The 23,184-nt window shown below is 32.9% G+C and overlaps 1 protein-coding gene across 1 annotated transcript; it reads right to left on the reverse strand.

Annotated features, from left to right (window-relative positions):
* Positions 1 to 1,099: 1,099 nt before the first annotated feature.
* LOC106068999 (uncharacterized) lies at positions 1,100 to 23,156 on the reverse strand. The gene is made up of 5 exons (XM_013228557.2): positions 22,974 to 23,156; positions 18,204 to 18,276; positions 17,094 to 18,061; positions 6,396 to 6,533; positions 1,100 to 5,972 (listed from the first exon to the last, which is right to left on the reverse strand). Exons 2-5 carry the CDS (start codon positions 18,241 to 18,243, stop codon positions 5,778 to 5,780), a joined length of 1,341 nt encoding a protein of 446 aa, XP_013084011.2. The 5' UTR covers positions 18,244 to 18,276; positions 22,974 to 23,156; the 3' UTR covers positions 1,100 to 5,777.
* Positions 23,157 to 23,184: the final 28 nt, after the last annotated feature.

A 23,184-nucleotide genomic window follows, 5' to 3' on the forward strand; every position in this document is an offset into this window, starting at 1 on the left:
ACAAAAAATCTTTTTTTTTTCATTGTTATAGTTAAACTGACATTGGGTCAGTATTGCCCAGCCATGGAGGGCAATAAGGATACTATATAAAAATGATTTTTATTTCAATTATTCAAAAAGTAATGGTTCAATTCAGCTGATCTTTAGAAATTATATGATATATACTGAATCCATTTTAAAAAAGCAGTTAATAAAAATGTATCATTATGTTTTATAATTCTTTTAAGTTAAGTATCCCATATTTTCCCACTTTCCCCTGAAACAAACAAGTAAACATGATGTGACATATAATAATAATAATAGTAGCACTAAGGTACCAAGGTTATTGAGAGTATAGAAGGTGAAGAAAATATGGTGAAACAGAGATAAGCCCAGACGAGGACTCGAACCACAGACTCCGATCCGGCACTATCCCGGTACTGGTGTAACATCTAATTTGGCTTTCCAGGTCTCAGAAAAGAAAAAAGAGTGTTTAAGTCAGTATTCATATCTGACCTCCGTATCGGTATCCATGGTCGCGTGATTAAGGCCACCTTCCAGAGCCCACCCACTTCCCTCTTCATAATTGTCATCACTATATTTAGGGTCAACATAATGGAGCCTGAGGCTTTTTCAAAAGATAAAGACCCTAATTTAAAGTGCATAATAGCAGCACTAAGTACCAAGGTTATTGAGTGAACAAATTTGAATGGAAACAGCCTGGGCCCAATGGGTGCGGAAGGAACTAAATGTCTAACAATATTATAATCAATATTAAAATGTCACAGTGTGGTATTGGTAACTTAACATGAAATACATTTATTTATTTTTTTGCTATACATTTAAAAATAGCCACTAGACAATGTAATGAAAATTAAATAGAATAGTTTCTATGAAATGAATACATTATTATTACCCACTTAAACAAAAGAGAAAAATGTATATATTGTATGTTCATTGTTATTTGTATTGTTCATTGTTATATAACAAAGATTTTAATTTGATAAATGATTTTAAAGATAGACATGCTGCATTAAGTGCTCCATGTACACATCAGTATAACAGGACTGTTTAAAAAACTGAAAATAATGAGCAAAAGATATTTGTATAACCAATACCATATCTTGAAAAATTATTTATTTATCAAATATAGATAGGTTTTAAATGTTACAAATAACAAAAGCATAGAAAATATGTACCTATAAATATTTTAAAAGGTATAAATAATAGACTTAAATGTGCTTCATAAATGTTTCTTGCCTCCACATGATAATGAAAACTGATTAAGTTAATATGTTTTAAATCTTGTGTTACAAGACACTCTTTGGTATATGGTGATTATATGAATAATTAGGGTAAATGATTATTTTAATAAAATATAATAAAAAGAAAAATGAGGAGAAAAGAAAAAATATCTAGTTAGCAGATCTTTAAGTAAATATTTGAGTCAAACATAACATTTATTTTAAATAGTAATATTCTGTAAAACAAAACAACACAAAGATATAAAGTAGCATTTAAAAAACATACTAAATTAATGACTTAACCAAAGATGTTGTATTAAATTTTAAGTTTTCATTTGATCAAAATTTTGTTATTGAGATTGAAATATGAATGTTCATCAAAGAAGATTTTTAAAATGCAAAATCAAAACTTACATTTGATACTGATAATTGTATAATCATGACAAAATTTAGACTTGTTAAGTCCCCAATCAGCATCAGGGAATTTTCCCTTTGCTCTTTCTCCATGATGGTTGAAAATATCCTTGGAACCATTTTTTTTTAGGGGGCCTAGGAAAAAGGTCCCTTAAACCAGTGGTTCTCAAACTGTGGTCGTGGATCCCCAGGGGTCCAAAAAAAGATGAAAATTGTATAATATAAACTGAAAATAATTTTTCTTTAAAAATCATTTTATTCAATGGGATAATTTTAATAATAATCAACTCGCCCGTCATTACTGTTTCCTCTATTACATTTGTCAAAACCCAAACCAAGCATTCTTCATTTGGATATTACAGACTGTGTGCTGAATAAACTCAGATCTCTATATTACACATGATTACAGCTTATTGAAATATCCACTAACTAGGAACTTAAACCAATGATTGAACAAGGTTACCACAAATTCTGGTTACAAAAACAGATTCCAATTTTATATCACATATTATGTGTCATTGTACAAAAGTTGATTGCTTTCCCATTTTGTTATTTAGTAATATATGGAATCATTGCCATTATGAACATCATCACAAATAAATGAAACAGACTAGAAATTTGTGCTCATGGGGAATAGCAGTTAGACTAACATTAAACTGGACATAAATAATTTCATAAAATTTCATAAACATCTATCAAGTCATTAATTTTTACAGTTTTATTTTAAAGTTATAGTCTCAATAAATGTCCCTAGGTAAAAAAAAAGAACCTCTCCCTTAAGCTATAGATTGTGTTGCCAATAGTTAAATTCAGCACTGGTTAAAAAGTAAAAATACATATAATATAGAGGAGGAGATGGGCGGTGTAAAAAATGTTCAATTTTGTTTTTTAAATTGAACATTCATTAGTTATTAAGAGCAAAATAATCACTCTATAAGTTGTATAAAGGATCAGTTGTCTTTTTTACAAAAGTAATTTTTATATATTCCTTGTTATCAATTGTTAAACTGAGATTTCAGGCTTTCAGCATGCACAACCAGCCATGGTCCAAACACTAGAGTGACCAGGGATAAGGTTTCCTTGCTTACTTTTCAAAAGCAAATTTTTAAAAAGTTTCTTGACTCGAGGGCGAAAATCTCTCTGACGTTAGTCAGATACACTAGTCCCTGAGCTAGACAAGTACTTATGAAAATAGGTTTTATAGTTATCTATTGTTAGTTTCAAATTTTTTTACGATGACCTAATTCTATAATTCTGTCTCAATATAATCAAAATAATTAATTACAAACATATGTTTTTAAGGACATGAATAATTGTGCAGTTTCAACTTGATCAGAGAATGGGAAGTGGGACAGAGTGTGTTGATATAAGCTTTGTATCAATAGATGTTTGACTGAAGAAAAAGATGTGATAAGAAAATGACATGTAGGCCCTACACAAGTCTAATAGGGGTTCTTAACTCTATCAATGATATTAGATTTGAGCTCAACAGGGGTTCTGAAATCTGTCAATGACATGTAGACTTAAGTTCAACAGGTATTCTCAAATCTATCAATGACTTGTAGACTAACAAAGCTTACATTAGGGAAAGAACATCTCAATTAATGCAATTTTCTCAATACTGCAAGACTTAAATCCTTTTTCTATTAAAAAAAAAAACTATTTATGTGTTGTCATTGATAATGAATAATTGTGCAAAGTTTAAACTTGATCCAAGAATGGAAAGTGGGAGAAAAAAAGTTTTAAAAGACAAATAGATGTGGAGATAGTTAATAGAAGTTTTGTTTAAAAGACTCTTGACAAACAGATGTGGAGTTAATAGAAGTTTTGTTTAAAAGACTCCTGACAAACAGATGTGGAGTGAGTTAATAGAAGTTTTGTTCAAACAAAAGACTCCTGACAAACAGATGTGGAGTTAGTTAATAGAAGTTTGTTTAAAAGACTCTTGACAAACAGATGTGGAGTGAGTTAATAGAAGTTTTGTTCAAACAAAAGACTCCTGACAAACAGATGTGGAGTTAATAGAAGTTTTGTTTAAAAGACTCCTGACAAACAGATGTGGAGTGAGTTAATAGAAGTTTTGTTCAAACAAAAGACTCCTGACAAACAGATGTGGAGTTAGTTAATAGAAGTTTGTTTAAAAGACTCCTGACAAACAGATAGAGTGAGTTAATAGAAGTTTTGTAAAAATAGATGAATTATGAAATAGAGCTAAGCAACACTTTTTTATGTACTAAAGGAAGATTACAATTTTTTCTGAAATTTGGTGAGAGGCCCAAATAATTAGACATACACAGTGGTCTTTAGTTGTTAGCTTACAATGTGCTTTTTGAGGAGTATAGTTTAGTTTTTTCTGTTTTAATTAATTTGGAAAAAATTTATATTTGGTAGAACAAAATCACATGGGCATGTGACAGGTGTTCTGAAAATGTTTAAGCTTATTTGACTTCTAAGGGGAAGAGAAATAATTTTGGTACCTATTTAAAAGTGCCCAACAATAAAATAGTTTTAGGAAAAAAAAATATAAGGACAATATATTTTAGATTACTTGTAAATATGTTAAAATTGCATAATGTTCCTATGTTAGTTAATGAGTCTTCATTTATGGTATTCTACATAAGCCTGTTGATCCTAAGCAAGCTATCAACTTTGAACAATATTAATAACAGTAAAGATTAAAATATTTCCTAACAATTATTAAAGATCTAAGATAATATTGCTTGTTGGAGTGTGGACATTTTTTTTTTATATGTTTAAATAAGCACAAGCATTCAAGACCTAAATGACTGGGTTAATAATTCAATATTTAAAATACAAACACTAAATTAATTTTATAGCTGCTCATGTGATGTTATTATAATTATAAAGGAAATATTGAGCAATAAGCTATAAGTTCTTGTGTAAGAAATAAACAGCAATCAAACTATTGAATAATTAAATATGTAAACATTTTAAATGATATTAGATTGCCAAAAGTTGATAATAAATATATAATTTATTTGAGTGATTTTTATCAAATCTAACATTAGTCAGTATTGAAAATTATTTTTACAATGGACCTCATTCACCAATCGTAAACAAACAACATTTAGCCACGTGGTGCTCTATCTCTTCTATATAATTTACGATCTCATGTTTAATTCATGATGGTTGTCACGTGACAGTTTTTTTCCGTTGTTTTATCAATAAGATCACGTGACTAAATGTTGTTTGTTTACGATTGGTGAATGAGGTCCATTATTAATAGCAATAAAGAGATTTTTTAAAAGTTTGACACATTAAGCATAAAAATTATCCCAATAAATTAATCTAAACATTTATACCAGATGTTTAATAAAATAAATAAAATACTAAAAAAAAAAAGGCTTATCTTAGGGAAAAATGCAGCCATGTATCTCAATGCTATAGGATTTATTTCCCCTTTTGCATCAAACAAAATAAAGTAATTACCAATATATAATTAACTATTTTTTTTTTTATTATTCCTGTTTTGTTTGGGACAATGAATAATTGTGCAAAGTTTCAATTTGATCTGAGAATGGGAAGTGAAAGAAATAGCAAATAGACAGATGGAGTGAGTTGATTTGAGCTTTGTACAAATTCACCACTTGAAAAGCTGAATGATTTATAAGAGCTGCAATCAAATTATGAGGAATGACATTTCAATGATGTAAATTTCCCCCTTAAAAAAAAATAAATTAGTTTTTATAATCTAGAAAAATTAGTAAGACATGAAATAAGAGCTAAATTTCAGGTAATGAAATAAGAGCTTAACTTCAAGAACTCAAATAAGAGTTTAACTTCAAGTGAAAAATCTTAAAGCTCACCAAATTTTTGACTGCGTAATTGCCATGTGGCATCTTCAGGTATTAGTGGATATACAAAGAAAAGTAATGTAAATAGAATGACAGTGTAATGTTTTAACTTGTACAAATATTAGTGATAATTTTGAAACTTTAACGGTTAATTTTATTCTGATGTAACAAATTCAAAATAAATATTAAGCAAATATTATGAGTTTATTCCAAGGCATTTGCTGGTAACAGTACCAGGCTTTAAAATACATAAGGTCAAAACATATTTACAATATGCAGTTGTACATTTTTTTCCCCACAATATAAAATAGACCGAAAAAATTGATCACAGTTTTGATTTTAACAATTTTCCCTGAACGCTGGGTACTGACTGATGGAATGTTTTCATAACAAAAGCACATGCTTTCAACATATTATCTAGGCAATCAAATGGAACAAATTTACTGACAGGCAGGTAAATAACATGTTCAATTAAGTACTTGGCTTCATGAGGATAACACAGGCTAGTGCTCCTTGTTTCCTAAAGAAAAATATACCAATGTTTTAGTATAATTCATTTAATTTTAGCAACTGTTTTATTCCATACTAAAATAGAACTAAATAGTCTTTATGTAGGTAGGACTACTATATAGTAAAGATACCTTTTTGTTCATTGTTGCTCAGACAAAGTTAGTTTCACCAGTTAAAGTTTTATATTGGTACTATGTGCACAAAATGACTAAAAAGCAACTTAGCTTTCATTATCTAATGTTAGTACACACAATAACCTGGTCAACATGGAAATTCCTATTAGGCTAAAAAACTTGAAATTATCTTTCCTAAGACTTGAACCAAAGACCTTCGTATTAGCATTGGAGCTTAATTATTTGACCAGCCTTAGTTCCACTGAATTAACCGTAGCACAACTCTTTTACATACTAACACAAACATGAAATCACATTACCTTACTAGATATTCCATCTAGTAGAGTAAATCTGTGTGCTATATCATCACAAGGCTCAATGTTTTTAAGTTGTGTTGCTCCTCGATAAGCATCAACTCCGTGTAAATTTAACTGTTTTACAACTTCATCTGGACTATCCTAAAACAAAATAAAGCTTACAATTTAAACATGATGATTTTTTCATTTAATTTTTTCATTTTTAAGAGTGGTAAATCCACCACAACTATCTAACAGGATTTTATAACTTGTCAAAATTAATTATCTTTATTTTCATATATCAGGAGTGTTTCTAGGTGCCTTAGGAATTTCTTAAAGTCTATATGCCATATGAATCTTTTAAAGCTTTGTATAATGAGATTGTAGTAAAGTTTAAGTTTTCAAGCCTTATGCTGGCCAGTTTCAAGAATATCATTGGTTTAAATAAAAAAAAAAAATTATTGTTACGATTCTCTATAAACCCTTGACAGAACAATGTGGCTAAGTCAAGAACCTGGCAACTTGGGTTCTGATATAACGAGACACTTTAATGAGTGTAATAAATAATGAAGAGTAAACAATCAAATACTTTAAAATTGGCAGTAGTCAATGTCTGAACATAACTGCTATACACAACTTGTACTTGAATCTTGTTCTTGCCTTAACTCTCCTGGTTCTCTGCTGTGTCGGACTGACATGACCCAATCTTTTTGAAACAACACAATTTCCATAACACTGTTGATCTACATAGAGAATGTTTAAATACACAAGCTTGTGTCACGTGTGTCAGATGATTACCCATAGGGCTACACTGACCAGCCTCACAGTTCAGTTAAAACAATGTCCCCCTCTTAGAACTGTCCATCCCAAACAGATTCTGCTTCACCATGTTACTGATGGAGGCGATGTGGATTACCTTCAGTTTGGACACCACAGACTTTTCTGTATATGGTACACGATGTCATTGATTCATTTAAAAATGCAATATGGGCCTTCCCAGTCTATCTGAAGCTTTGGAGACCTGCTTTTTTGTCTCTGTGGATTGTACAGCCATACCATATTGTCCTCATGGAACCTGGAGGCATTGAACCATTTGTTGGATCTTGTCTTCATCTGATTAGAGCATGGGCTTCCTCCATTCATTTTCGGAAATTAGTGACATACTCCTTTGAGGTAGCTAGCATATGCCCTAGAACACCGAATAGAAAGTCACTGGGTATTCGCAGTTCTCTGCCAAATAACATCTTAGCTGGTGTATAACTTTGTGGTGCTGTAAACAGATCCCCTGTATGCCATGAGGAACATTGGGATATATGTGTCCCAGTCATCTTGTCATTCATTGTGACCTTCGAAAGGCGTTGTTCTAGAATTTTATTAAATCGCTGCACCATTCCATCAGATTGAGCCTAGAGAGGTGTAGTGCGGGTCTTTTCAATGCAGAGTATCTGGCACATCTCTTGAAAGACTCTGGATTCAAAGTTTTGGCCCTGGTCAGAGTGTAACTCAATGGGAGCACCGTAACAACTCATCCAGTTTTCTACAAAGGTTTCCATTACCGTGGTGGCTTCTTGATTAGGTATGGTGTATGCTTCAGGCCATTTAATAAAATAGTCTTATCACTACCAAAATGAACTTATTTTCTTTCTTGCTTTCAGGGAATGGCCCAGCTGCATCAATCACGATGCTTTCAAATGGATTTCCGACGTTGTATTGCTGCAATGTCCTCTAGTCATACATTGAGGGCCATTGGCTACTGTACAGATGTCGCAACTTCAGCACCATTCTTCTACATCTTCCTGGTACCGGAACCAGTAAAACCGCTGGTGTAGCTTCTCCTAAGTTTTGTTGACACCAAGATGAGAGCCACTGCAGTACCTCAGACACCCTAACCTTAGGTAACATCAACTGAAAGCCATTGCTTGTTCTGTCTCTTGAAGTCACTGTTGACAATTTTCAGGGTGTCCCATTGAGCCAAATATGCTTTGGTAGCAATTCCTTATCAGAGATGTGCTGCCAATCTGGTCGTTGTCCATCTCCTTCATTAGGAGAATGGGAGTCAGATCTTCTCTTAGCTCAGATTTTTTAGTCAGACCACGGTCCAGAGGCTTCTACTCCAAGACAATGGCAATCGACAACTGCAATCTGTAACACCCTTGACCTACATGAAGAATGTTTACATCAGTCTTTTTTAAGTACACAGGCCTGTGTCACATGTGTCAGTTGATTACCCATAGGGCTACACTGACCAGCATCACAGTTCAGTTACAACAATATAAATGGCTAGTGAGAGGAGCACAGATCACCCAGAAGCTGGAATATTTTAAATATATAGTAATAAATAGGATTTTAAAAATACCAAGAGTAGCTAAAAGGTTTAAGTTAGAACAAATACTAAAATCAGTATAATACATTCATTGTAGAACAATCTAAAATATGTCTGAAACAGTGAAGGATGCATACAAGTTATATTTATAATGGCAGCACTAGATTCAATGATTTCTAATAAAACAGAATTGTAAATTAAATATGGCAAAATAAGCAAAATAATTTATTTTTTTTAACAAAGCTTATATTAAGTGTATCGATTAGTTTGGATCAGACATGTAATTAAATTTGTAATAGATCTAGACAAACAGTAATAAATTTGTGCGATTTTTACAAACTGTTTTTGTTTAGGGCTATTTCATGTTTTTAGCGTTCTCAATATGCTATGATCCTATCACTTGTCTGGACCAGTTGGAAAGGGGGAGAAAGAACAGGGTATCTGGGGGGGGATCACTTTTTTAATGTATTTTTTAAAAAAAGGGAATGACCTGAATTCAAACATGTGGGCTAAAGCCTTAGGCTTCTCAAGCCAACACGGCAAAGAGTCTATGAACATGGAAGATTGTATAGTTACCACATCTATTTCATGTTTGTGTTCACTAAGCCTCAGAGACTAATTGAGTACTATTTCTTTCCTTTGTTTGGTACCAAACACAATAATTTATTACCAATAGTTAATTTTTTAAAATTGATTCTTGCATTGTCAGGTAAAAGAAATATATTGCGCAAAATGTCAGCTTGATCCAAGATTGGGTGTCAAAGAAATAACATGTACAAAATTTTGGCCAAACAGACAGAAATCCAGAGTGAGTTGATATAAAAGCTTTTTAATAACCAAAAAAATCCCAATCAGGGCACAAACCACAGGCATACAACTTGACACCTTTCACATAGCAAGCATTCAGGATGAGGTTAACAAGACCCCTGAGATTTCTAAAAAAGAATCTTAGCTCTGATTATTAATGCTAACTAGTCCTGAACTTACTGTCACGTCCCTAGTGACACCTCATTGTTTACAAATGAGGACATTGTACCTATCTCAAATCAGGTCAGCGTACCCACGCCAGAAAGATGCCGATTAAAACTTAGCTCAAGACTACAGCAGGGAAACAAAATTAGCATAGCTTAAGTTACAAACACAGTTCCTAGTGACACCTCATTGTTCACAAAATGAGGACATTGTACCTATTTCAAATCAGGTAACTATCTCAAATCAGGTCAGCGTACCCACGCTTAAATGCCAGAAAGATGCCGATTAAAGCTTAGTTCAAGGCTACAGCAGGGAAACATAATTAACGTAGGTTAAATTACAAAAACAATTAAATGGAAAATTAAATGTAAACGGGTCAAGGAGTCAAGGATGGGTATTGAATTGTCACTGTTCTTTATCCTAAAGAAAGATATAAAAGGCGGACTATTAGCTTGAGACGAGAGAGAGCGCTAGAAAGTTAGACTTAGTAGTCGCTAGTTTTTAAAGTAAATATTTACTCATTTTATTGAACATTTCACTGAATCCTGTATTTTTTTGTATATATCTTTGTACATACATTTATTGTTTCAAGTTCAAGTTTTAAATAATTAAAACTAAAGAAAACATATCAGCACTTTGTTACTTCATTACTTGTTAAAGTGTTTGAACTATAATCAAGGCACCTCCGAACCCGCATATGTCACAAGTTTATAGCATCAAGATCTGCCAGTTAAATAAACGTAATAAACACGTGACATAAATTGACACCTCCGACGGCTGTATGTACAACGAATTTATTCATCAACGTGATAACTACTACAGGATCAATACTTTCATCTGGCAACCTTTGACGTCTGCCACGATAACCAACCTGCATCGAAACAACTCTTTGACAGTTGTGTTGCATCAAACTAGAACTACAGACGATAGTTCTACGTCACAACTCAGCCTCTCACTACGACGAAAACTTCACGTTCAAGTCTACTACATGTCTTTATGACAAGGTCAGTACAACCTTACGTCATTTTACAGGCTTGATCTATCAACTTAGATCGCCTTGTATATTTACTTACTAGCGACAAGTAATTGTTTTCCATATTGCCTAATCAAGCGGCAACTATTATTTACTGTCACTCACAAGTGATCAGAAATCATCATCTTATAACGACGATTTATAAGGTGAAACATTGAACTATTGTGTATCTTCTAAATAAAAATAACCTAAGAACATTTCAATTGAAGTATATTCAAGTCTACTTTTGAGTAACGACAATCATTTAGACTCAACCAACAATTTCACAAGTACAAGACTACTTGCTACTGAATTACCATGGCAGCTAAAATGTTGACACTTCAAGATTTTCTCGAGATGGCCAAAGAATTAGCCATGCCTAAACCAGAAAGACTACAATGGGCAAAGCAAGAACTTGAAGAACATGAAAAGAAAGTATTAGCCCAACGAAAAGAAGAGATGGACCATGAACGCCTAATGAAAGAAGAAGAACGCCTTATCAAAGAAAAAGACATACAATTAGCTCAGGCACAAAAAGAAGCAGCGCATGCCCAACATAAGTCTGCAGGTTTCGACAAATATAAACAAATGTCAAAAATGGCCAATTTCCAAGAATCGAAAGACAATATTGATTCTTATCTGATGCGTTTCGAAGAACTAGCTAAAGCATCAGGTCTACCTAAAGAACAATACTCTAGAACTCTCATGAGCCTTCTTACGGGTAAAGCCATTGACATTTGCATTCAACTTCCAGCGCACGAACTAGACAACTATAGCAATGTCAAAGAAGCACTCCTGAGACAGTATGGCGCTACACAAGACACATACAGAAAAAAGTTCTATACAGAAAGGCCTCGACAAGAAGATGATCCATTAATATTTATATCAAACATGACCATGTGGTTTGATAGGTGGATCTCCTTGTCAAAAATAGAAAATTCATACGAAAATCTGAGAGAGCATGTCATCATAGATGCCATCACACATGCACACTCAGAAGATATTCAATCCTTTATCATTGAAAGACAACCAAAAGACATTCAAACTTTGACTCGAATAGTACGACAATACAGGGCAGCATACCCAAACAAACCTATTAAGCAGTCTGCAGAAGAAAATTTCATCTGTTATACCAAAGAAACCAGAACACCACGATTCTCAAGACCAGAAAAAACGCCAATATGTACAAGCTGTAATTTCAAAGGACATTATGCTTCACAATGTAAAACCAGAGACATAGAATGCAGTTACTGTCATCTTAAAGATCACTACGCAAACGAATGTAGAAAGAAACAAAACAACTTAAGTGACAGATCCAAAGAAAAACAATCAGCCAGGTACCAGCCACAATCTACAAGAAATCAAAACTATGGTAATCAAAACTATGGTAATCAAAACAAATTCTTCAACAGAAAACCTAGATCTGACCACACAACAATGACTATAGTTACAAAGTCTAAAGGTCTAGAATACTATCCAGGTTTAGTTGGAAACCAGAAAGTGGAAGTGATTCGAGACACAGGTTCGACGTCTGTGGTCGTACATTCAAAATTCGTCAAGACTCATCAATACACAGGCAAATATGTTGCGGCTACAGCTTTCAATGGTACAGTCAGCAATCTACCTGTAGCAGAAATTAACATTACAACACCTTTCTACAGTGGTGATGTAGAAGCACTAGTATCAGACAATTTACCTGTAAATCTGTTGATTGGCAACATTAAAGGAGTTCGTGATTGCACTCAACGAGACCTACAAGACTGGTCGAAAGCCATAAAAGTAAGCCAAGAATGTAATGCAGTCATTACAAGATCAATGACAAAAGAAAACATTGAATCAGAAAATCTACAGAATGAATCAAACTCAAATCAACAAAATGACAACGCAACCAAAGAAACTACAGATCAAGAAACCACTAATCAAAATGAAATGACTAGCAATTCAAACATCCCGCCTGAATTCAACAATGAAGAATTTAAAGAAGAACAAAAGAAAGATCCTACTCTATCAAGACTATACAAAAAAGCACAGACCAATATAAATCCAGAAACAAACAATGAACCATATCTTGACAACGGAATGCTTATGAAACGAAGCAAAAACAAAAATGAAATCATTGAACAAATAGTCGTACCACAAACATACAGAAAGACAATAATTGAATCAGGACACAGCAAACCTTTTTCTGGACATATGGCTGTATCCAGAACAAAGAAAAGAATTCTACAACATTTCTATTGGCCAAGCATAACGAAAGATGTAAAGAAGTTCGTCAGTACATGTCATATTTGTCAAATGAAAGGACCTAAAGGTAGACACACTCAAGCACCAATTCAAACTGTAGAACTCACAGACAAACCATTCCAGAAAGTCGCCATTGACATTATTGGACCCATACCAATTGAATCAGCAAGAAAGCATAAATACATACTTACTTTAGTTGATACATGTACAAGATGGCCAGAAGCAATACCATTAGTCAACATAACAGCTATTGACATTACCAGAGCTTTGTCAGAAATTTTCTCCAGAACCGGACTACCAGAGGTGATACTAAGTGACCGAGGGGGACAATTTACAGCGGAAATCACGAAAGCATTCATGGACATGTACAAAATAAAGATGAAATTTACAACGGCCTACCACCCACAGAGTAACGGACTCTGCGAACGTATGAATTCTAGTTTGAAGCAAATCATATCAAAAATAGCCAATGACAACCCACAAAATTGGGATCTTTTAATACCAGCAGCACTTTTTGCATACCGAGAAAGTCAACAAGAAACTACAGGTTTTTCTCCATTTGAAATGCTCTACGGTGCAAATCCGAGAGGACCTATGGCAGCACTAAAAGAATCACTAATGGCACCAAGACAGAATGTAACAGCAACAAAAACAGCTTTTCAACATGTCATAGACACTCGAAATATGGTCATTCAAGCATGTCAAAAAGCTAAACAAGAAACAGCAAAAGCCAACATAGCTACCCAAAGACGAGTCAACGAAAGCAGAACTTTGAGAAAATTAGAACCAGGAGATAAAGTGAGATTATTATTGCCAGATAAAAAGAACAAGTTTTTTATTCAGTGGCAAGGACCATTTTTAGTTACCAAGAAAGTCACAGACGTAGACTATGAAATTGAAATAAACAACAAAAAGAAAGTCTATCACATCAATATGCTTCATAAATATAATGAAGAAATGCAAGAAAATGAAACAGTGCAAGACACAATTACATGTTTGACTGTTCTTCAAGAAAGTGATTCAAATGATACGCAAGAACTCATACTCCCGAATCCAATATCAACACAAACAGAATCATGGAAAGACATAAAATTGAACAATTTATCATGTCAAAGAAAGCAAGACGTATCAGAGATACTAAAGAATTACTCAGCAATTTTTACCGACGTTCCAGGCAAAACATCAGTTATAGAACATGAGATCAATTTGACTAGCGACAAACCAACAAAACAAAGACCATATCCAGTTCCAATACATTATAGAGACTTTCTACAAAAAGAAATCAACCAATTACTACAACAAGGCATAATTGAACATTCAAATTCGCCCTACGCAGCACCTATCGTACTTGTGAAACGACACAATGCTACAACACCTAGAATGTGTGTAGACTTTAGGCAACTCAACAAAATTACTTGCCTAGACTCTTACCCTATGCCAAATCCAGAAGATCTCATGACACAGTTTGCTGAAGCAAAATTTTTTACAAAAATAGATCTTTCAAGGGGATATTACCAAATTCCAATGAAAGAACAATGTAAACCATACACAGCTTTCACTACTGCATTTGGACTATTCCAATTTAACTACATGCCATTTGGTTTAGTCAATGCAAGTAGTACATTCAACAGAGCAATACACCGACTATTCGGACAAAGAAAAGATACTGTTTCATATATAGACGACATATGTATCTTTCACAAATGTTGGGAAGAACATTTGCAAGGACTAAAAGAAATCTTTCATGAACTAAGACAGCATGGCTTCACTATCAAACCCAGCAAAATGGAACTAGCCATGAATGAAGTAACATTTTTAGGTTACAAAGTAAGCTACAACTCTTTAAAACCTCAAGATGAAATCATCAAGAGAATATTAGACATTCAAGTGCCTAAGACAAAGAAACAAATCAGGAGTATACTAGGACTATGCAATTTCTACCGATGTTTCATACCTAATTACACGACTCTCACATCGCCCTTGACAAACCTTACCAAGAAAGGTCAACCAAACAAAGTACTTCATTCACAAGAACTGGAAGACACTGTAACGAGAATCAAGGACACCTTTTCACACGAGTCCATTCTCAAGTTACCAGACCAAAACAAAACATTCCACCTTGCGACGGACGCGTCCTCCGAAGCGATCGGAGCCTGTTTAATGCAAGAGCACAATGGAACACTACATCCCGTGTTCTATATTAGCAGGAAATTGTTACCAGCGGAAACCAGATACTCTACAATTGAAAGAGAGTGTTTAGCGATAGTTTGGTCCATAAATCGCTTTACCAAGTATCTGTTAGGCAAACCATTCAACCTACTTACAGACCATTTTCCTCTCCAATTTCTAAACACTAGAAAACTGGCTAACAGCAGACTAACACGATGGAGTTTAATGTTAACAGACTACCAGTTTACTGTAAAAACCATACCAGGGAAGATGAACGTCTTAGCAGACACCCTGTCGAGATGTACTTAGATTACAACTATCAGTAACATAACTTGTACATTTTGTTTTCATTTAAAATTTGATTCATACATTGACTAAAAATGATTATATATGAAATATATATGTATTTTAATATTCCCATTGGATGGAAGATTTCAAGTCTTATGACATTCATTTTATTACTATAACATATCTTCTTAAATGCTTACATATGTTATTATTGTGAAGAATTCTAAAACTAGAATACTGCATATTATTGAATATTATTTTATTCATGAAAGAAGCATCTGTAATACCTTTGTACGTTAGTAGCATTATTATATATAAGATTGAGCGGTTGCAGTTCCGTTTTACTCAACATGCGTCCCGCTTAGGAAGAGGGGGGTATATGTCACGTCCCTAGTGACACCTCATTGTTTACAAATGAGGACATTGTACCTATCTCAAATCAGGTCAGCGTACCCACGCCAGAAAGATGCCGATTAAAACTTAGCTCAAGACTACAGCAGGGAAACAAAATTAGCATAGCTTAAGTTACAAACACAGTTCCTAGTGACACCTCATTGTTCACAAAATGAGGACATTGTACCTATTTCAAATCAGGTAACTATCTCAAATCAGGTCAGCGTACCCACGCTTAAATGCCAGAAAGATGCCGATTAAAGCTTAGTTCAAGGCTACAGCAGGGAAACATAATTAACGTAGGTTAAATTACAAAAACAATTAAATGGAAAATTAAATGTAAACGGGTCAAGGAGTCAAGGATGGGTATTGAATTGTCACTGTTCTTTATCCTAAAGAAAGATATAAAAGGCGGACTATTAGCTTGAGACGAGAGAGAGCGCTAGAAAGTTAGACTTAGTAGTCGCTAGTTTTTAAAGTAAATATTTACTCATTTTATTGAACATTTCACTGAATCCTGTATTTTTTTGTATATATCTTTGTACATACATTTATTGTTTCAAGTTCAAGTTTTAAATAATTAAAACTAAAGAAAACATATCAGCACTTTGTTACTTCATTACTTGTTAAAGTGTTTGAACTATAATCAAGGCACCTCCGAACCCGCATATGTCACAAGTTTATAGCATCAAGATCTGCCAGTTAAATAAACGTAATAAACACGTGACACTTACCACCTGCTCATTGGTCCCATGACCAACTCAGACCCTGCCCACAAAGAGCCAGACTTCCTTCACCAAAAATCTTAACAGGTCTGATACAAATGTGATGATGCTACTAGGTGAAGTAACCTTCATCTTTATTTCATTTTTTTTTCTTTTTAATGTAGCTTTCATTGATCTCATTAAAACTATATATGTCTTCCCTTATCTTCACCTATCAATAAAGACAGTGTAGTGCGAACCTTATGGGTATCATTGAAATGAAAAGATATGCAGTCTGTTGTACTTTTTACTTAGAATACACAAAGGAAAATCTTAATTTAAATAGAAAAATGAGGAACTGTCAGTCCTAATTTTTAAGTATTCTCACAAGACAGATAAGGAGTCCACAGTGAGATTACTTTGTCCACTAATGGGGTAAAATGATATTTAAAGAATGATTTTTTAATAAAGAAAAAACATGTTTTTTCTTAAAATTTAATAAAGGATTAAATATTATATCATTTTTCACTGGATGACGCTTATAAGATAAAAGGTTGGACTATAGGCTAAAAATTATACTCTATAAACAATTTTCATATAGAATAAAACAAACTTACAACCAAAACTGGACAAAGCCAGAAATTATTAATGTCAGCTTTCATTCCAACAGGTTTAAAACCAAGTGGTAGTTTCTGAAAAAAATATTCTGCTTTTTGTTTTTGTAAATCAAATTCTGTTTGGTTAAAATTTCGCTGGCGATATAACATTGTAGCCAGAAGTGCTGTACTTGGCTGACATCTAATCATTTTCAACATTTGATCAGGGAAACCACGCATCCATTTAACAAAAAGTGCCTTATAATCCACTCCAAACTGATTCAAAACAATTCGTCCAATCTTAGGTAGAGGAGAAATTTGTAGCCAAGAAAAAATAACCAAATACTTTAAAACTTTTTTAAAATAAATATCAGCAGTCTGAAGAGGATATGTTTGTTGAATGTCACACATTTTTTTATAAACATTTTGATCTCTGACTTTAGCAATACATCCTCCAAATGAAGTGTAAAATTTTATAACACCAAAACTAAACAATGATATGTCCGATAATGGATTGCCAATATGTGTAAAACCATTGAATGATTCAGCACAATCTTCAATGATAATTAGATTTTTTTGTTTAGCAATCACAATAATGTTATCCATTGGTATTACTCTTCCATATAAATGAGCCACAAGAATGCCAACAGTTTTTGTTGTAATCAATTTATCCAAGAGTTCAAGCTTAGGTTCCAGTGTATCTAAGGAAATATCAAGTGGAACAATGACAAGACCATGGTGTTTGACTATGGTGCTCATATCTGGAATGTTAACAGCAGTCATTATCATTTCAGAGCCTTTCGGAAAGTTGAGTGCAGTTAAATACAAATCAAGTCCAGTTCTAACAGAAAGCAGAGGCAAAACATTGTTTTTATTCAAGTCAGTGGTCCACAGTTTAAGTAATTCTTTTTTAACATGGCTCCTGTAGGTATTGTCATGACAACTAAGACACTTCGATACTGCATAATAAAAATGGTGACATTTTGCATCTGAAACATAAAAGACAATTTACAACATTAAAAAAAACACACAAAAAACTATTTTATGTAAAAAGAATCGTTCAAATTTTGAGATATATATGAAACTATAAAAAAAAATAAAAATAAATAAATCTGAAAAGTAAATACTTACCAATAATAATTGGAGAATATGGAAGAATAGGAAAATTCATGGATGTATTCACTCAGAATTATATCATGTTTAACTAAACAGAAAAAGAAGAAATGCAAGTAAGTTATATAATGAAACAAAGTTATTAAAAAGATTCAGTGAGATACAGCCAGGACACATTGAAAGAATGTGAGAAAGTAGAGGGGCAAAACTAGTAAACAAGCAAAAACAAAAAGGCAAGAAACCGAAAGGCTAACCATGAATAAGATCAATTGAAGTACAGGCAGAGCTACAACAAATTAATTCAGGCATAAGGAAGAAAAGCTCAGGAACGATCTGACTGTGAAAAATGTTTTGAAGCAGACCATTAGGATGGATGGATGGTATGGGTATGGTGGAAGGGGTATACAGAGGTGTATTTGTGCTACTTCTCTTACACAAATCATGGACTAAACAGTTAAATCCAGAATAAAATATCTTCCTCAGTTTGCGAAAGAAAGTGCTACTGCCTAAAAAAGTTTTGGTTCTATATTAACCATTCAAAAATGTAAAATCAATTTTGTAAAACCAAAATATAAACAAAAAGCTTTTATGTACCAATGAATTTTCCCTGGCTTGATGCTTTAACAGCCATAAGTGCAAGTGAGATTGCATGTAACTTGGACATGAAAATGGAGCATCCATTGGGGAGTCCATGGGAGATTGCTCTGTTTCTAAAAGAGAAGGCACATGCAACCTTTTTATCTATCTTGGATCTGTCAGAGTAAATGGTGCCACAATCTCTGTAGCTCTCCTGCAATTCTCTAAAGAGGACTTGTTGTGTGCTAGGGTCTGCATTTTCTTTTTTTTTTTTTTTACATTAAGAGGGAATAAATTTAATTAAGGTTTATTCATCAACCAAGGATGGTTCTGTGGAATCCTATTTTAGAGACTTTTGAATGGATTCTCTTATTCGAAGGCCTAATGGCTGTATGAGGTAAGGTCTTCGATTGTATAGTTCTAAATTGGTAGGGGTGAAATATGGAGTCAAAAGCAAGGTTCGTGGTAGGTATTAAATTTCAACTTGACTATATACAGCATTGCAAGCTTTTTCATTCTGACGTCCATGGGGAGTTCTTCAGCCTTCAGGTGATGTTTGAAATGCACCAAGACAGATCTGCAGGGCAGCATTTTGTATGGACTCCAATAATTTTAAGTACTATTTCCTAGCTGTTCCATGTATTATAGATCCATAGTCTAATTTGGATTGAATCAGACTGCAATATAGCAGCAGCAAGGTATCTGTGTCAGCTCCCCAGTTCATATTGCTGAGTTATCTGAGTAGGTTTAATGACTTGTTGGGTTAAAATTTAGTCCACTGAAATAATTGTTCTCATGTATTCTCCAATCAAATTGATACTTTAAGGGGAGGTATCCCTAGAGAAAATCGAGTTTTGGGTCTGGGATATCGATTTTTAACTAATAACATAATTAAGTAGATCAATCATTTCTCATTACATTACAATCATTTTTATTGCTTAAATCTGTTTCTAAAACATGTTTTTTTAATGTCTTTGTAAGGGTTTTGAGACAAAATCTTAATAAAATTTATACTTTAAACTCATTTTTCTCAAAATGTTAGTTTTTGCACATGTCATTATACCTTACTAGGAATTTCTCCTAAACTACTTGATAGATTTTGATGAAATTTGAAACACTTCTTAAGGACATCATTTACTTTACTCGTACAATGAGTTTTTTTCAATATTTTATTTACTTTTTTTTAAAAAAGTAATTTTAATTAATATATATCCTGTTTTTAAGGTCTAAAATATACTAAAAATTCAAAAATTTGTAAAAAATTTAACATACTTAAATCTTTAATTCTGACGCTGTATCAATTTAGAGGATCTTTTTTTCTTATCTTTTAATTCAATTTCATCTATTTCTGATCAATAGTTTTTACAAAATTCTGAGTTTTAATTTGTATACAACAAACAAGATGGCCGCCGTTACCATGGCAACCATCATTCAAAAAACTTTTTTTTTAGTATTATTTATTTTAGAATATCATTATATGTAACCATAACAAATTTCAAAGGCCTAGCTTTAGAAATAACAAAAATAAGATTTTCAGGGATACCTCCCCTTAAACAATTATTTTTTGTATCGAACAAAATATGAACCAATAAAAAAAAACACAATTAGATGTAGATCTAGAATAATCTACTATCTAGATTAATCTAAATCTAGATTAGAATCTAGTAGTAAAAAAAAAAGGAGATCTAGAATCTAGATGATGATAGATCTTCTACTAAATCGAGTTTTTTTGTCAGTAGATCTATAGTCATTTCCGTCTAACGAACACCCCCTATTTTCTGACATTAGCTAACACCCCACAATCTTTGATAAAATGAGCCTTTATTTTGATAGCTTTGACAAAACTAGTCTATTGTTTTTGTTTATACTCCATTTCTTTATAGTTCAGACACATTTAGTTTCATTTACTCTGAAAAACAAGGATTATACACAGGTTCAAAGAACACTGGTAGGACAATGCTATTTTTTTTCTTCTAGGACAGAAGGAGGGTAGGTCCGGGGTGAAGGAGATTTTTTTAGAAAATGTAGGTACCAGCTTAACAAATCTAAAATTCTTCTAATTAGGCCCTAAAACACATACATGTCATAACCTTTGTGTAAATATTATTATCAATGGCATTAACGAATGGCCTTTATCACTAGTATCAATGACACTAACGAACGCTAGATCTACTTTTTTTTTTACTATTTTGCCACTCATCACTATGCTCTACAATTGTAAAAAAAAAAAAAATGTAGAGGGAAGGACAATTATGGATCGATCAGGTACCAAATTAGGCTGAGCAGAGTGAGCGGGGTAGACAAGCGGGGTCGCACAGTTTTTTCATTTTTATTTGGGTCAACTAGACTTAGTTATGCTACAGTACACAGTACAGGTAAAACTTGTGTGTAATGGCCTTGTTGTGGCATCCGTTATAAACAGAGAAGGAAGCAATTGAGTGGGAAAAGTAACACTGACCTGTCTGTCTTTAGTTAATGTAAAAAGAAATTGATATAAAAAAAGAAAATTAAAGATAATAACATTTTTTAAATACAATAACTATGAGGTGTTCGTTAGCCCACCGAGAGTGTTTACTTAGTTACAAGACGGGGGAAGGTGTTCGTTAATGTCAGCACTGGACCCCATTGACCTGACACTCTTTGACATCATATTTTTAATCTTTGAAAAAACATGAAAAAACAATTTTTTGTTAGTACATCATTAAAATTTGATTTTTTGATTTGAGGCACATCGGCACAACTTAGGCCATGTCGTGCCTCATCATTAAAATACTTTAACAGAACTTTCCAATGGTGTATAAATTATGACTGTATGTTTAACAGTTAGAAAGTTATGAATTTTTTTTGTGGCGTTTTGACCTAACATCGGATGACATGGAACAAGAGAGAGGAGAGCTTGTCGCTGGCTAAGCCGGCAAGACACACCCCCAGCTAAAAAGTTAACAAGTTGGAATTTAGTTTTGTAGATGATAGATCTACTTATTAAATTAGAAATTTAATAGTAGATCTAGTATTAGTAGTAAATTTCTATCTCACAAAGCTGATTTCATTTATATTTATGAACTTTACTTGTTTAGAATGTAAATATTGAAGGAAATAAACAGATAATCGGGTCTTGAGCTTCAAGAAATATCAGAGTGACCCAGAGATGTGTGGGTGTTGTGATGGCAAAAAAATAACAAAATATTTAAAAAGTGGGTTCAAAATTGTCTGAAAAAATGTTTTTTCAAATGCACTTTAAAGTTCGTCACATATTTTATTGTAACTATGCGTAGCGTAACAAAACAACACATCTAATTTCATTGACAAATGGATGACGACTTTATAGATGTTTGCAGTTTTTTCCTAGGACTAACCATTACGGAGATATAAAAATTCAAACGTAAATATTGCGGCGGCAGGCTTAATGTGTTTGTAAGACGGAAATGACTATAGATGATGATAGATCTACTAGTTAATCTAAATCTAATTCTCTACCTGCAAACCTTTATAATATTTTATTAATTTATAACTATAATTCTACTATCTAGATCTAGAGTAGTTTATAAAATGCTATTCGGACACCTATCCTATAGGCCCAAATTTGAAAGTTTTACTTTGACAGCGCATTATTTTACAATGGTTTGACATAGAAAAGAACATGAAGCATCAAAATCTTCTTTAGTTTAAGGAGAATAAGGATGACTACTTATATTTGTACCCCTAACCTATATTTGTTATTATAATTAAGGTCAAAGAGGCAGTGTGTTTCCATTTAATTCAGACAAATTCGACCCACATTGATTAGGGACACCATAATTTATTTAGGACAATCTCTATATTTAGGCATCAATAAACTCAGATTTTAATTCTATATTAAAATTAACTAAATTTTAAGATACCCAGGCATAGCCCCTCACATTAAATCATTAAGATGTTTTCAAGTTATGCCTAAATTAACTAAATACGAACACAAAAAATAAAAATATGAACACACTTATTCTACCTAAATTAGGTCACTGGGATACTGACTTCTATACCGACTTTTAGACTTATGTTTGCATGATTAGATGTGTGTTGAATGTTTGTGTTTTTTGTTTATTAATTTAAATCATTTCTAATACAGATGACAGATGATCTTTTGTAGTATACTGTATAGACCAGTATAGTACAGGTTAGGATCTAGATCTAGATTATAAATATTACTTTAGTCAATTTTTACAGTTAACTTACACAGCTCTAGAAACAATAAAGTCTAGGGTCAGAGATCTAGTATACTATAGTTATAGTAGTATAGTCTATACTATCTATACTCTATAATAGACGTCGTAGATCTAGATCTATAGACAGACATGTCACATAGACAAATCGGTAATTGGGAAATTCCAAATAATGTATATAGAATAGATCTAGATCTCTAGATCTACGAACGATTACTCTAATT

This window comes from Biomphalaria glabrata, chromosome 16 (genome assembly GCF_947242115.1).
Source record: "Biomphalaria glabrata chromosome 16, xgBioGlab47.1, whole genome shotgun sequence".
NCBI lineage: Eukaryota > Metazoa > Mollusca > Gastropoda > Planorbidae > Biomphalaria > Biomphalaria glabrata.

Coding starts and splice junctions, on each gene's coding strand:
- LOC106068999 (XM_013228557.2), bottom strand. CDS start 18,243: ATGAATTTTCCTATTCTTCCATATTCTCCAATTATTATTG. Junction 6,534..17,093: donor GGCTTTGTCCAGTTTTGGTT/GTAAGTTTGTTT, acceptor ATTTTGTTTTAG/GATAGTCCAGATGAAGTTGT. Junction 5,973..6,395: donor TAGATGGAATATCTAGTAAG/GTAATGTGATTT, acceptor ATTTTTCTTTAG/GAAACAAGGAGCACTAGCCT.